Raw genomic sequence first — 16,796 nt, 5'->3', positions numbered from 1 at the left:
GACTCTATTGCGAGTGCAACGCACCGCGATTCGTTAACAACATCGCGCTACAACTATGCTATGCGTCATTACATCGTTCGCAATAATGCGCGGGAATGGCAGTAGCGGTTATGAATCGAGTATATGGTAACTATAGAACTTAACCCCTGACTTGTTAATAAATTACTCGGCCGATTACAAGGCAGACTTGTTCACCAACCTCGCTTATGCGAATCCGATACGCAACGTTCGAATGGTTACAATCGCGCTGGCGAGCTTTGTTATCGTAATTCTGCGATACAATCGTGAAGGAATTGTTTATAATTCTTTTCGTGTAAAGAGTTGTCTCATTTTTGTTTCATAGATTTTTTAAAGCGAATAACAAAATATCGATCGACTTTATCCGCGACGAAAGTAAATTATTATTTCCTTTATATAATTATCAGACATTTCACTAGTTATATTCGCGAAATATATATTTGGGATGCTAATTTGTCGTTCAAACAAAATATTCAATGTTAATCTAATGAAGAAAATTACTCTGGACGCGATATTACTTAGTTAATTATTTAATCACGATCGATGCTATATATCTGTTTAGGTACAAATTACTATTTAATTAACATATCGCATTAGCGTATCGCTCCTCGGTAAATTAAGCCACGTATCGATACATTCGTAATGCTTTATAGTTATTAGTTTATTACGATAAAGTTCAGTGCATCATCACGATGTAAATTAATGATTAAATTGGTTTAATAGCATACAACGAATACATGTTACATTGCGGGTTTTTTTTTATAAGTAATATAATAAATTCTGTGAATAATTTTCGTGGCTGAGGCGCCGCTTTTTGTGTAACATGTCTAATAATAATTCTTACTAAAATAGACAGTATCGATAAAATACCGCGTAAGTCTAGCATACCTAATGAATGTTAGTACATTCCAATGATATTCATAAGAAACGAAATGTTCCATCTATTTATATAAACATTTTTTTATACATTATTTGAAAATTATAAAAAGACTATGTATTTATTCTATACATATTGTGAGTATATATGTCACACAAATATATTTTTATCTTTTATAAATATCACGCGCTTTACCATTTTATCTGAAAAGTTCACGTTCACTCACGATACACGTTTTATCGATTTTCATAACCGATATTTCGAGATACCGTTTGAAAAACAGGCACAAACTTTTCAACAAAATCATACTCGATAGTATTTCGTCGCGGAGCAGAGCGGGGAAATTTTTCATGTGTGCTTGAATTGAAAGATTCAGATTATCAGCTGACCGGCTCGACTTCCGGCACGCCGTTGGCAACGCAAAACACACCGGATGGTCTTCCACCGTCGTCCCTTCCGGCCCAGCAGACGAATAATCACCTCCAAGGACTTCCCGCCTATTCGCATAACGACTACAGCAATTATCCAACCTTGCCGGTAAGTAACGTGCGACACGGAAGTTCTTTTCTAACGAAATTTATTAATTTTCTCGATTTTATCTGCGAAAGAATTAACGTCCGACGAAACGTTGATTCACATCCCTTTCTTCTCTTTTTATTATCCATTAATCATATGACGTTCTTTATGGATTAAAATGATGTACATCGTACATAACTTTATTTTAAAGATCTACTGTCACATATAATATAAATATTAATAAATCTTGACACATCCCTTTCTTCTCTTTTTATTATCCATTAATCATATGACGTTCTTTATGGATTAAAACGATGTACATTGTACATAACTTTATTTTAAAGATCTACTCTGTCACATATAATATAAATATTAATAAATCTTGGTAGGTAAAATCTTGTAGGAACGTGGAAATTGAATAGCACTTTGTATATGAAACACATACACATACTTTAGCGAATATAACCGCGGCGCATGCAAAAGCCAATTTTCCAACAAACTAACGATTCCCTTTAGATTCCGTGTTAAATTATACTTTGTTGTCCTATTCGGTGCATACTCATGCCATATAGTTGGTATAGCCATTATATGTAAATGGATGTTCTGATTGCACGAGACGCAAGTGAATGCAGCGAGTATCGTTTGTAGCAAAGAGGAATTTAAAACAATTAAAGTCGAAATGGTTTAAATCACGAGAGTTTTGTTAGTTCTGCAAGAAGCGTTTTAATAAAATTAATAGGTTTATCCAATGAGATGGGAAACTGCAAAGTGGAGTGCAAAGAAACGGAAGAAGCGAGACAGTTCGCCGAATCGCGCCGTTGTCGTATTCTGTCGCGTCGTTCGCCTTTTCCCTTCGCGATAAGCTTCGGCCAACATTTTCGAGAAAGTCCTCCGAGCGGTGTAGTTTGAAATAACAGTATCCATCCGGAGAGGATGGCACCCGGGCTGCGTAAAGTTTCAACCGGGAAGCTTCCAGCAGTTCGAAACTAGAAAATTGCACTGTCCACGTTTCTTCCCGATTTTGCGAAACATTCCGAGGTCGAGGAAATATCCTAAATGCCGAGATACGGAGACAGACAGTAGAAATGGTAATATTTTTCCGAATAAAATTATTTCGCACCCAGTACAATATCGTTAATCGGCGGATTGTAAAGGCAAACTTTTACGATCACGATGACAAATGATCGGAATTAAAACCCGCCCTTTTTTCATTACCTTCACGCGCGTTTCCTCTTTCAAATTTTCCTCGATCTGCTACTCGAGTTCCTTTCGTCACGATTCGCTGAAACTTCACCCTCAATTTCACACCAAATTAATTGCTAATTACCGTTGGGATCTAAAGTTCTGTTAGTAAAACCTCGGTAAGAACAAAACTCCAGAGTGGAAAACTTTGATTATCGCTAAGAATTTTCGTATTCCATTTCACCTTCAGTTAATTGTTCTTTTTTTATCATTTCCAATTGTTTCAATCCTTTTGCTAAATTTGAAAATTCTTCGGACATCGGCAATACGATTTAAAATTTCTCGTAACTATCGTATAGGAGATTGTCAGAGTTTACAAGCTCTCGCGATAAATTATACATTCTTATGGAAAATTGAGAGCCTGATTGTGTAGTAAAAGGTAGCATCAGTTCGAGTTTGTAAATCCAAGCAAAACTCGCATTTCTTCTTTCATTAATCCTTTGCGAGATAAAATCCAATAAAGTAGTCCGCTCGCTGCGAAAACAACTTGGTCTACGTCTATGCCTTTCCTTCCTGTGTTTCATCGCGAGGGAACATTCCCCGTGCTGTTTTGCGTCCAATTTATAGGAAATGGCGTCGGGCACTCGAGGGTTTCCGTCCTAAACAGTCGAAGGAACTCCCGCCGTCAAAAGTTTCCGTGATACGAGCCAACTAGTCCGGGCGGTCTCTTAGGAATATTCAGGAGTGAAAATTTCGAAAGTTAGACCTGTCCGTATTATCTAAGTCCCGGGAATAGGGAAAATGCGCCGCGAAAACTCTCCCTTTAGTTTCTTAGGAACGCTTTGGTTCTATCTCGAAAGTTGGCTGCGTTTCGCGTTGAGTTGCACGGGATTATTTAAATGCTCGGTCGTATATGCATTATCCCGGTTGCATTTACTTTAGCGAAGATTACGCTGCGCATACACATCTATATAACTCAATGTAATATACGCTAATGTAGTGAAATTAGCTTAATCTCCTGTTCCCCACGTGTCATTAGATATCCGAGCCGGACTTGTTGCGTAATATACGACCGATTCGATCGATCGAAACAATATGCACGCTGCAATCGTAATCGGATTCAAGGCTAATGTGGAATTCAACGTTTATCGTATGATCCAATGAATCTCATTCAATTGGAGTTGACTCTTCTCTGTGTTCTCTATCGTATTTCATACTAACAGCTAATGTAATTCTATCTTCGATCGCAACCATTACTATACTTATATGATTTTGACAATCACGCTATACGATATTCAATTTCGTATACGATATTCAATTTTTATAAAAAAGAATAATACAATTCTTTTTACGGCAACACAAAAGTCTCTCTCTCCGAACAGTCTTTGTGTAGCGTATCCCAATTTTCTTTTTTCCAGTTATCCGGCGAGGTGACGTATGCCGAACTGTGCCTGGCCAGACCCACCACCCTTTCGACCCTAGCGACCGACGCCAAATTGGCCAGCCTCGGCGGCGGAGTCGGCGGTCTGGGTGGTCTTCCGGGCTACGGCGGTCTCGGGGTAATCGTAGGCGGCAAGCCGTACACGAAGGAAGCCACCGTCTACGCGTGCATCGATCACAACGCCAGGCCGCCTAAGATAGACGTCTCAAACGCGCCGTCGTGCGCGACCACCCCTCTAACGACGGCGAACGTGCTCCAGGACTCTACCGTCTCCACCGTGATGAGCGGCAAGCAACATCACCCGGCGAGGGAGGTCGTCACCGTCCGCACGCCCCTCATCTCGACCCAAGAAAGCTGCGTATAGGGACGCGATTCCGACGCGCTCAACGTCAACGAGTACTACGTCTGATATGGCCGCCGACTCGTGACGATCGTGCGCGTCTTCGTGGCCGACCTTTCGATTCCTTAGAATTTTGCGCGGCGCTCTCTTTAAAGTAAAACGTCCTCGAATTCTCGGGAAAAGATATCTCTATACGAATGTGAATTATACGTTTCGTTCGGCTGCGATGTGATCGTCTCGTTCTCCGGGAGATACGAGACAATTTCGCCGACGACCACTGCCAGGTCTATTACCAATGATCGAACTACTAGACTTTAGTAAAGGATTCGCACGAACATGCATAAAGAATCACAAGGATAATGAGAGAAAGCCAAATGCTTTCGTTGAATGCAACCTACTCACGATTTGCAATCCTATCGAGATAGCTAATTTAAATATTCAAAACTGCCCAAATAATTTTAATGAATATATATCAAAAGATTCCTCAATATATCGGATGCAATAAATGAATTTCTTTAATCCGAGATATTGTGTATTATATATTCGCAAAACAATATACATATAAGACAAATATTACATATATTAAACAAAATCTCTGAAAACATATCAGGATTATTACTGCCGAATTTCTAAAGATTCCAAGAATTGTGTTTATCTTCGATGAGAACTAAAAATATTATGTACAAGAAAAAAAGTTCCAAATTACAGAAAGAACACACTTGAGAAATTTATCTTATAATTTAAAAAAAAAAAAAAAAGAGTATAAGAACGTATATCCTAAATCGATCGAGAACGTCGAGCACGGTGGCGAAACGAATTTATTCACAAGAGAATCGTCATTCTTATATGATCCTTTTGATCTCGGGAAATACCGGTGTCTAAAAATCCACGAAACCATGGAAAATTCCATTGGTTGACCGAAAAGCCGATGAAGTGGAGAGAAACATGTCGAAAAATCTAGATTTCCACATTTCGCGGGATGTTCGTATCGCGAGAGGCGATGTACCTATGTCTCGCGACGGCGAATGTAGATTTTCTATCCCAAGAGTATACTTTGTATTACAAAGTAGGTATGGGAATAAAGAAGATCGTCGCGCGTTGAGTGTATTTTCGTAAAATGGCGCGTCTTTATCGATATGCTCCCTTTCTCCTTCTCTCTCGGAGTACTGTGTATCGTGTCGATTACGTCGCGACGATAAATTTCGAGTACGGGAAAGATCCGCGCCGGGGAGAGGATCAATCTATTCCGCGAAAATCCTCAAAAATATTTCCGCGTTGCGACACGGAACAAGTGCGCCGCATAGAACACGACAGCGTTACGATAATCCGACGTGAAGATTTTCTCTATGTCGGACACGTTCTCTTCCTTTTGTCGTTACCGCGGAATTTCCAGTTCCAAAAATACTCGCAATTTTATGAACTATCCAATATCCGCATCGATCGAATCCCATAAATAAATTCATGCTCGACCAATAAAGATTTTGTCTCCTCGTACAATATCAGTATAATTATCAAGAAAATAATTAATCGATTAATCAGTCAAATCATGCTGCTGTTGAATGATTGATCGATTCTCCCCAAAAAAAGCATACATATAATTGCTTCCGTTGTATGTGGCATGTTACAGTTAACAATTTCAGATGTGTCACGTTGACGTGAGATTAATTAAATCTCAGTTTGTGTATCGACATTTATTCTGAATTATTTTCAGTTCGCCGCACGCTATGGAAACTTGCAAGGTAAGAATAAATTTCCTGATTATAAAATAAGCGGAACTATCGATCCTTCTTTCTCGCGCGGCTCGTTCGCTTTATCTTTTCATCATTCTAGTCTATTTACACGAATTTTCTCTTATCTAACGCGCGACGTGTGAATAATATTCGCGCGGAAATTTCGCAAAAGTCGCATTTCCACAATAACTCGAGAAAGAATTTTCCCTTCGTAATGACCTGACACACATTCTCATAAGATATTGTAAATAATAACTTTTCCTCGAGGACGAGGACACGAAATATAAATTTAGATTAATTATCGAAATTATATCGTGTGCGTTAATAAAGAGCCTACTCGCGCTCCGAAAACATGTATATTAATTCTAATTACTAAACGTACCTTGTACACTGCGCATCGTTCAATAGCGACGCGAGCATCCATACATAATTCCATTTAGTTCAAATGGAAGATATTTTGCGACGGGATCGTCATTCGTGAATAAAGAGACAATAACGTTGCAGGATTGTTGAGTTAAAAGCGGCTTACGAACGGTCAATTACATCGCGCTATATTATTCGAACTTGATTGACATTATTTGAGTTTCTTGAAATATCGCAAATAATATTTTATTTTTCATTCGATTATCAATTTTTTATATTTCCTTTTAAAACAAGCTTATTTGTGTCATCACGTATATCGAAGCTGGTTATTCAAATTTATAATTTGAAGAGTACTAGTATGGTACGGTAAAAATCAGCGATCGAAAATAGCGCATGGAAAATGAGTAAAAAATACATTTGAAAATAATTTGTTATCTATATGCATGGATCCTTTATACGAAACCTGCGTTTAATTTATATCAAATCACGCGATATCAAATACGATGTAATTCATCGTTTAGCAGCCGATTATATCTTCACTTCGCGTCGATCCCTTAAAAAAAAAAAAAACATACTGCCGCGACGTACATTATTTTACGACGAAATCTTGTGGACAGACCTGTCCTATAGGACTGCCAAACGCACACAACTGCCATGTCACTTTTATTTTCGCAAGAAGTTTAACGTCGAAAATAACAAAGAATTATCTCGAGAGGAGTATCTTTCGCGCGTCGCCGTACGTTGTGCACCGTACAAATGTACACGCGTGTACATCTTAGAGATATATACATATTATTGATCCTCATCGTCGTGTTCACACGCAGCGAAGACGGAATTGTAAATAACTTGTACATAAGGACACATCGAGAAAAGAGAGACTTTATTCGCGAGAGATGCTCGAGATTAAACCCCTACGTCTTCTTTGAGGGACGACAACAGAACAGGCACACGAAGGATCGTTATCGACGGATCCGTTAACGATATTACAAGAGCTACGTACGCTCCCAGGAAAATTGTATCGAGCATTATTGTCTTGCCGGTCCAAGGGAAAGGAAAGATACAATGATTCTAACGCGCGCGAATCCCGTTCTTTCTGTTTTCAAAAAATTTTATAATTTTTATTCGAGATGATTATTTATATTCAGTTTCTTGTCTCATATAATTCGAATGTACGTTTTTTAACGATTGTTATAAAAAAGAATAAAAATCTTTATCGTTCCTTCTCGTGGCTAACCGATATTAAACGTACGACATAAAATTCGTTATTGATCGTCGTTGTCGTCGTCGGCCGAGGAACGCGAAGAAAGTCGACGTGACGAGCGTTCCTTCGTGCGTACCATACGCCCCTTCGTAATTTGTAAGATATATGCTCCGATGTACAGCGCCAAGATATTTTTTCAGAGTGTGCGTAATACAATACCTCCGCGTATATCGTCAAGTCTTGGGCGCCCAATTAGGCGAGGCCCGTTTAAAGAGCGGGCGGGACTGTATAATTAAACGATCGGATTGCGATTAATGGTCAGACAAAGAACTAAAGATATATGTATATGTACGTATGCGCATGTGTGCCTGTGTGTATGTATGCTACGTGAGCGTAAATCTACCTTTCGCCGTGTGTATGCGACTATGGTAGTTCTGCGAAGTCGAGGATTAAGAGTAATAAAAAAAGAGATATATATGCATGTGTGTGTATGCGTGAGTATGCGCTATTTCACGATTTTCTCACGTAATTTATAGTGTAGAAAAGAACAAATTGCGCATTAATTCTTCCACGCTTTATTTGAAACTTGAACATTTTTGTTACTAATCGACAAGCATCGAAACATGTGTGCTCTATCTTAATATTATATATTTAAATATGTTATTTTTTTTTTTAAATATTAAACATACTCGCGCCTTGCTTTCCATTAGAATTTTGCAGCTATTTCGCAATAAAGAATTTTTCAAGAATTTAAGAATGAAAGGGTTGAGACGAGACGAATCTTTTTCTTTTATGTCCGGCGCTCGAACGAGATCGAAGTGGACGGAGAAAAGAAAATTATACCTTGAGTGCTCCAATCAAATCTCCGTTAGATCAATTTTCTTTCCAACTCAAAAGATATATATATCAAACTATACTGCTTAACTGTATTCTTCTTTTTCTATATTCTGTTCTTGTGCGTTATACTATTTGACATACATATAAAATTATATACATATATATATATATATATATATAATTTTTTATTTTGACATATAATAATACAATTTTTTTACTTATATATTTCTTTGCAGAAGAATTCCTGCACACAATCACGACTAAAAATACTTTAAGTTAAAATCCTTTCTATTGTCCTCAAGAGAAATAAAATCCAAGAGATCGTTCTTATGCGACAACTCGAATAAAAAAAAAAAAAAAAAAATATTTTGACATTTGATCAATACAATGCACTTCAGTTCGATGAAGTTATAACTACGCGTACCATGTACAACGCATACAATAGTCTGCAGTGCAATAGCTGCAGTGTAAATTCACTCGATGCGTACACCGGATGTATATCTGTACACATACATAAAAGTTCGATTGGCGGCGTCCTTCCGGTTTCGCAGATATTTTAAGCACGCGCCCCGTTAACGATCACGCGCCGGTTCTCCTCCACATGCGCGTCTCCTTCGTACATTCTTGTTTCTCGCATGCTACAATACATTCCACGTTTCCTGTCAAATACCGCGGGCCGCGTTTCAACGCCGCGAAATTTTCGACGGTGATAAGGAAACGACTGGACCGCGGAATTTCGCGACGCAACCCAATTCCGTATTCTGGCATAGAATGAGCGATTGCAAGCCAATACACATCGTTATACGACTTGCGTGTTTCCGACTACCTGCAATGTTTAAGTCAAATGTCATTGCACGTGGACAGAGTTCAGATTACTTCTCGATAAATTGAAATATCGCCACTCTGTGTGTGTATATTTCGTGATAATCACATTTGATAAAATCGGTACAAATAAGAAAGCGAACTGAATTAAAAATTTATTGCTAAAATATTGATTATCATTTTTGAGGATATCACGATATTTTGATTTAAATACCGGATTTTTTTTAACATTAAAAACTTTATTAATTTTCTTTGATTTCTTCTATATATTTTATCATGTGTAATAGAGAGATTATATTGTCTTCATTGCATGACATTCTGACGTGAGACATATTGTATTATGTTTTCGCTAACAAATCGCCATGAATTAATTACTCATTGTCCAAAGTCTTGTTCCGATTAAAATCACGCTTTTCAATTGATCAAAGCACGCGAAAAAGCAGACAACCCGCGCGAAATTTCAGTAAGAACCGACCGTTAGATCGCTCATTCGAATAGACACGCTCATTCGTTTCACCGCAGCCTCCGAAGTAGCAAAGTTGCGCTTTGTATGTCGTGTCTGCATTGCGGCGTACGTTGCATCCGTGGCGAGGGAAATCTCGAGGGCAAAAGTGGCCCGGGCCGATGTCTCGTGCCAGTTTCAAAAGAAATCTTCTCTCTCCTCCTCGCTATACGAAATCTCTATGCCGGCTTATCGAATCTAAAAGTCAATTCTTCTCTCCGCGGCGTGAAATCTATTAACCTGTACGAAAGCGTCAAAAGCTCTAATAAAGCCCTCAAAAGTCCCTTTTTTTTTTTTGTAGCGGAATATTCATTTACTCCGCGCCCGCACGTATCACTCGCCGCGATAACCTCGCCGCATCAATCCCGGACTTCCCGGAATCCGTAATACATCCCCTATCCCGTAGTACAGATATTCCGATGCATTCTCTTGAATATCTATCGGATATCGAAGTGTATCACGACAATGTCCGAATTTCCGCGTATTACGGAGAATGAACATTAATTACCTATTATACGTCACACGAAAAATTCGAGCACGTTCGAGCGCGTCGCACACTGGCTTCTTCTGTTCTGTTACATTGCAATATTATTTCACGATTTTAATTATTGTCATAATTATGAACGAATAATCAAAGAGTAGGAAAGACACAGAAAAACATCGAGTACAAAAAGATTTGGTTTAAGACGGTTTAAGATGTTAAATTGATTGACAGTGCTTCTGCAAACTCGATATTTAAAATTTTTTTTATTTTTGGCATTTAACGGTAGTATTTTTTCGCCTTCCATTCTTTGTTGACATAACTGCGTTCCTTTCTATGCGAATAACGTGAATTGTGCGACAAGAAGTCTGGCGAATCGCGCGTGTATGTTGAATTGTACATAATCTTCTGATCGAATAAACGTATGCGTGCTCGTTTGTACATTCTTCTGTAAAATCGCGATTTGCGTGTCTGTGAGTGCGAATGTTGCGTGAGATTTCACCTGACGAGCCTGACGAGAGAAACGCGAGCGTGTCAAATATTGAAATTGCGATGACCATACTACGTGTATCTACAATAATTATAGATCTCTCTCTATAAATATATACACACCTCAACGTAATCAGAATAAACGTGTTGATATGAAAAATGACGAGATGAGAAGCGCTTGCCGATCCTTGGACGACTTTAAATAATCCGAAAGTGCATATGTCGAAATTTTTCACAATTATCTGTGCGTGATAGCACGACTTTATATGATACAATATCTTAATTTTTTTATTTCCGGCGCAGGAATTTAAAGTCAGCCAACGTTCGACAGAACTAATTTATTACCATCTTTGCAAAACTCTGTGAAAATTCATCTTTGTAATCTGATTACAGGTGAGTATATTGCCGATATTATTCATTATTTCTTTTAGATTGCGAAAAGGCCCATCTCTTGATGATATAACAGATAATAAAATTTTGCTGTACGTCCCGGCCAATTACGTAATGTACATCCGCATTAGATATTCCAGAGTAAAAACGGCGGGGTAGTATGGATAATAAAGCAGGCGAAATTAATACTGCGTATTACACCACGGCGAAATTAGAAGCGGCGCTGCCGTATAACGAACACACTTTGTCGCATTTCCTCCTATTAATTACGCGGGGCTCGAAGCACTGAGAGCTAGAGACGCCGAGTTTCATTATTTCATTTATTATGCACCTATATGGGCGGGCGCGCGCGCACACGATAATGTGTAATCTACTCTCGGGAAGGCAGGATTACGAGAATAGAGCGAGGTGAGAATTCGCAGAGCTCCGTGAAGGGGGGTTACCTTGCCGCTTCTGGCTCACCTAGATATATATATATATATCGGCCGAAACGACCTTCACGTGCCTCTCCTCTTTTCCGCCAATCCAGTTTCCCCGACACGTGCGAGCCTCCCGCGAGTCCTCCGGTGATAACATAAATCCCGGATCGTTCCGACAGCATCTCTCCGCACCGGCCTTTCGTCTCTCTCGCCAATTGTCTGCCGGCCGTTTCTCGCGAACTGGCGTTTACGTCGGGCGCGGAGACGCGAAATTGCGAACGAGTAATTAAAAAATCGTCGGGAGAAAATCTTTCTCTCTCTCTCTCTCTTCGTTTTCTCTTTCGCGCAACCATTCCATCGTGGAAGAAGGTGGTAACGAAAAGTACGCCGTTGTCTCTCCTGCCCTCCCTCCCTCCCTCTTCCCTTGCCCGTCTCTGCCGCAGCTTTATTGCTTCTGGGATTTACAGAGCGCAATGGTAGATAGCCGCGTTTGATTATCTCGGTTTCGTTGACTGCTTTCGCCGACCGAGATTCATATTTCACTGTTCCTCGGTGCCGACCCTCGCTCGGCTCGATGTCGCGCTAACGTAAAATTCAACTGGCGTAAAGCCTGGCTTCAACGATATGATTTCACGTGACTTTTCTTTCCGATAGAGTTACACAAACACACATAGGTATACATGAGATACGTGCGTTTCATCTGGTTTTGAATCGAATAATTTTTTTGCGGGAAGATTCGTATACGAAGCTCGTACTTGTTAAAAATATTTAGCAGTTACAACGAATTACTATTTTATTGCGTAATACGTCTAAAATAGTCGAAAAGCTTGATCAACGATTTCATTTCAAACCGCTTCTCGAAGCGCGGTAATTCCAACAAAATCAGAGTTATCGCTTCGCAATTTAAAAATACCACGAATAAATTCCGCTTGATAGTTATTGTCTAAGCCCGGATCGCGGCAGTTATTAAGATTACGCGCTCTGGCGCGAGTGGAGGATTTTACTAGAGTAGGCGGGTAATAAGGGCACTGACGTGGCAAGTCGACGAAGTCAAGCGTCTCACCACGGAAATCCGAGCTCCGGTTATTACTGAAAACTTATTAAGTACACGTCGGATTTCTCTTTACTTTCCGCGATGACAACGCGGCAGGGTATTAAGTTACGGTCTCTCTCTCTCTGCCCGCTCGCCGTGGAACGAGTTTTCGAGCTTTGCTCTCTCGGAGAAACTGGGATTTTGTTCGTTCTATGTGCATCTTTAAAAATTTTCCAGTAATTTCCCCCTCCCTCTCTCCCTTCACCGCCGCGTACACAATCGTGCATAATCGCGAGCCGTTGACACGAACGGCACGAATCGAAAATCGTTTGGGACTCCGATTATACGGCGCGTCCAGCGTAAACTTTTTCCACTGACGAGTGATAAATTCAGGCGTCAAAGGATTTTAAACACAGGCGACCGGTTTGTTAGTAGCACGCGCAACGTAATTACGTCCAAAGTATAAGGGCAGTGTTATACGCGCGCGCTAGTTAAATAAATAGCTGCACTTTTTAATTAACCTTGAAGTGTCGCGTTGGAAGCGAAAAAAACAGGACGCGATTCATTATTCAATTTGTACTGCAGTTCATACCGAGAGCCCGGCGAGCCCTGTCAATCCGGCGAGAGAATCGCGTTACGCGAATTTGCAATTTATTTTGTTAAAACAACAAATTGGATCGCCAAATGACAACCGCTTTTTGATACGACATATGTGTATGCGCGTTGCACACAAATGGAAAACAATCATATTGGTGTCGTTTTATTTGTTAAATCGATAAACATATTTATTTCATTGGAAATATCAAAAATTGTGGCAAGTGTATAATATCTTGTAGCTACATGCATTCAAAGTGCAGTCAAATTTTCGTTTGTCTTTTGACATATTAAAAAATTGACACCAAAAATGAAACATAAATCAGCTATATATAAATATTTATATCCGTGAATAATTCGTTTTATTTGCATATTGACAAATTATAAAGAAATTGTTATTATTTGCGATTATTATTATTACATTTATCGATTTTTTTGCCGTATAATAAAAGAATATAGAAAAAAGCGAAAGATACGCTCTGAGTGATTATATTGACGAAAATTGATTGTTGACCCATTTGCATTTCATCACGATTATATGAAACAAAACACAATTATCAATCACAACAATAAAAAGCGTTCAGATATTATTCATTGAAATATATATATATAATATTTAAAATACACGTGCGCGTAAATCTCCAGCTAAAACTTGAAATAAATATTTAAGTAAAGAGAAGAATAAATCGCTTATCCGGCTCGCACCCCACATTTGCGGCCCTCTAGAGGACCGTTATCCTTTATTTGTTTCATTTTAGCGCATTTATAATCGCTGAAGTGAATTTCGCGACGTTTCGCACTGCGCAAGTCGACCAGCGCAAAAACCCCGGCTATGTGCTTCGGAGTTAATTAATATGCCAGGGTAAAATATATATGCACGAGTCATGAGCCAGTTGCACGTACGTACCGTGTCGCAAAAGTACCAATAATTCGTGAGGGAAGTGGTAGAAGGGGCATTCCCTCGTTCGAGAGATAAAATATGCCGCCATCGTTCTGAGGGCGCTCCAAATTATGCAAGTAGTCTTTAAATTCGCGACTCACATACGGAATTCAGTGAAGCCAAGTTTCGAATACTCACACGATCGAGCAGAAAAACAACGCTTACCGAGATTTTTTGAATATTATTTTTCATCTTGAAATAATTAACGTTATAATGCAAATAACAATACGGATTTATTTATGCTCGCGCATTAAAAAATGTGTACGCATAACAATATTTTTCTATATAATTACATATTTCATATATTTCATTTAATTTTAATAATTAAAAATTAATTAAGATTAATATTACATATTTTCACTTTTAAATAAAAATAATAAAATTTTAGTTCATATAAAATCAAAGCTTCTGTACGTAAAATTTAGTTACGCGAGCTTTCTATTGTATCATTATTTTAATACATTTCTGCCATTTGCACCATTATACTTTTATGCAATTGACTGAATATAATTTCGTATATTTTTCATTAGCTATTAATGAGATATTTCAAATATTGGAAATTTAAAATAAAAAAAACGGAGTAATTTACTATTTTCACATTATATAATATAACGAATATCATCATACAGCGTGCTTAATTAATGTAGTCCGTAGTGTTATTATTATTATTATTATTATTATAGAACCTGCGAGTTGTAATCCGCATTGAAAAAGTTTACGGATTAATATCTAATTCAATGTGGTGAAATATTTACAGATAAGACACTACCTTCGCTGCAATTTCCCTGAAGTTTCATGGAGTATGAGCCTCATAATATAAAATTTTTAATGATGAACGATGATGATAGCCGAAGCTCTCCGTCCCTTCATTTTCCATGACAATTTATTTTCTCCATTTTTACGAAAATTACGTAGCTGGTAGAAATATCGGGAAGCGTGAAACGTCGACGGTGAGTATATTCTTACGATAGTGTTCTACTTTTTCATTTTTTGACTGAAGAATGACTGGTTAGAGAGAGAGAGAGAGAGAGAGAGAGAGAGAGTAATGCTTCTATTACACACCATCGTAATTGGCTTCGTAAGCAAATCGATAAATGCATCCGGTACTTCATAGGGTAGAGAGAGTTTGAAACAAAAAAAAAAGCCTGTCAATTTTTCGTGCAACGTTGCACCGTCGGCACAAGATAAATGTTTGTCTACTTTTTTCAAAACAAAAGGCAGACAAAAGGTAACGCGTTATACTCACCACGAAACTTTTTCACAGATTCTAAAAAAAAAGTTTAATGATGCTTTTACTTTTAGTATGTTTAAATAAAATTAATGTTTTAAATATGCATATATATTTAATTTTTCATGAATTCTATCATTATATCGAGAATGTGTATTATATCAGATATAAAGAAATTAATTTATATAAAACTTTTAATAAATTTTACTTCCTTTTATATAGGCTCATACATAATGTATTATAAAAGTTTTAATAATGTTTAAAGTATTTGTTATATTAAACAAAACAAGGCCAAATAGATATTTCATGAGATCTTTAATTAAATTCTTTCCGGAATGGAAAACGGCAAATATTTTGCGGAACAATTTGATCTCACTATTCTGACAGTTAACCGTCCGTTCCGCTCACCGCTAACCGCCCATTAACGTCGCGTGTTTCTAATGCCAATCGTACGTTCATATTACTGCTCGTAACAACGCGACGACAGTCGTGACTCTGTGTCGTTTCAGACTATATAACGCGAGACATGATTTAAGTATTAACGCGCGTTCATGTCGGAACATAACGAGGGACGAGAGAGCCGCAGGACCTATGAAACATTGTCGTCTATGAATTATGCCCATCGATCGGTGCATTGTAGCATCGTTAAGGGTCCGTGGATAGGCACGCGAGATCGTTCGAGGAGAGATGGCGGAATGATAAAAGATTCGATCGGGAGATCCTAGCGATGGCGCGCGGCTCTTATGGAAATGTGAATTCAGGGCCATGTACGGAACACGGCGAATATACAAGACGATCGACCGGGTCCGGAATGGCCGTGCTTTTAGAGACCGTGAATTTTTCACAAGGATAATACGGCTCAGGCAGGATCCCCCTATTAGGTACGGAGAAGGAAGAATATTGTTTCCGTCTCCAGTGGCGAATCACGAAACGCTTCGTATTTCCTTACGGAAGGCGAATCTGATGGCGTACAGGATTTCCAAGATCTCCATATGAAATTATCAGTACGTCCTCCGTCATGTATTTCTTTTAAAAGTAAAGTCGCGAAGAGTCATAAATATCTTAGATAAATAAATATTTTAGAAAAGTTAGGCTCTCTCTCTCTCTCTCTCTCTCTCTCTCTCTCTCAGTAATTTCGCGTTAAGGATCTCATCTCCCACCTTTGCACCTCTGAAAGAAGGCACCTATAAAAGAAAATAACAAGCGTATGTGACCTTTCAAGACCGATCGTGACTGTATCACCTCGTCAAATGTAGCTGTAACCTCGACTCTGGCTATATTTAGCGTTATCTATTAATGCTCGACGAATATCAATTAATTTTAACGTATGTAATCGATAGCTTCGATTTGAAGTTATTCCAGGCTTTCGAATGTAAATGTGTTGCATAAAATT

General features: G+C 38.6%; 1 protein-coding gene across 2 annotated transcripts in view; it reads left to right on the top strand.

The window, feature by feature from the left end:
* The window catches only part of LOC115235084 (nephrin-like), a 397,929-nt gene extending 386,970 nt beyond the window's left edge, over positions 1-10,959 (top strand). For both annotated transcript variants that reach the window (XM_029806647.1, XM_029806646.1), the window contains 2 exons: positions 1,266-1,432; positions 4,012-10,959. In XM_029806647.1, the coding sequence (XP_029662507.1) occupies positions 1,266-1,432; positions 4,012-4,398 (554 nt within the window). In that variant the 3' untranslated portion in view covers positions 4,399-10,959. The remainder of the gene's footprint in view (positions 1-1,265; positions 1,433-4,011) is intronic.
* Positions 10,960-16,796: the final 5,837 nt, after the last annotated feature.

Source organism: Formica exsecta, unplaced genomic scaffold (genome assembly GCF_003651465.1).
Source record: "Formica exsecta isolate Colony F162 unplaced genomic scaffold, ASM365146v1 scaffold21, whole genome shotgun sequence".
Classification (NCBI taxonomy): domain Eukaryota; kingdom Metazoa; phylum Arthropoda; class Insecta; order Hymenoptera; family Formicidae; genus Formica; species Formica exsecta.
Note: the sequence above shows the minus strand (reverse complement) of the source record. Positions and strands in the feature narration are given on the sequence as shown.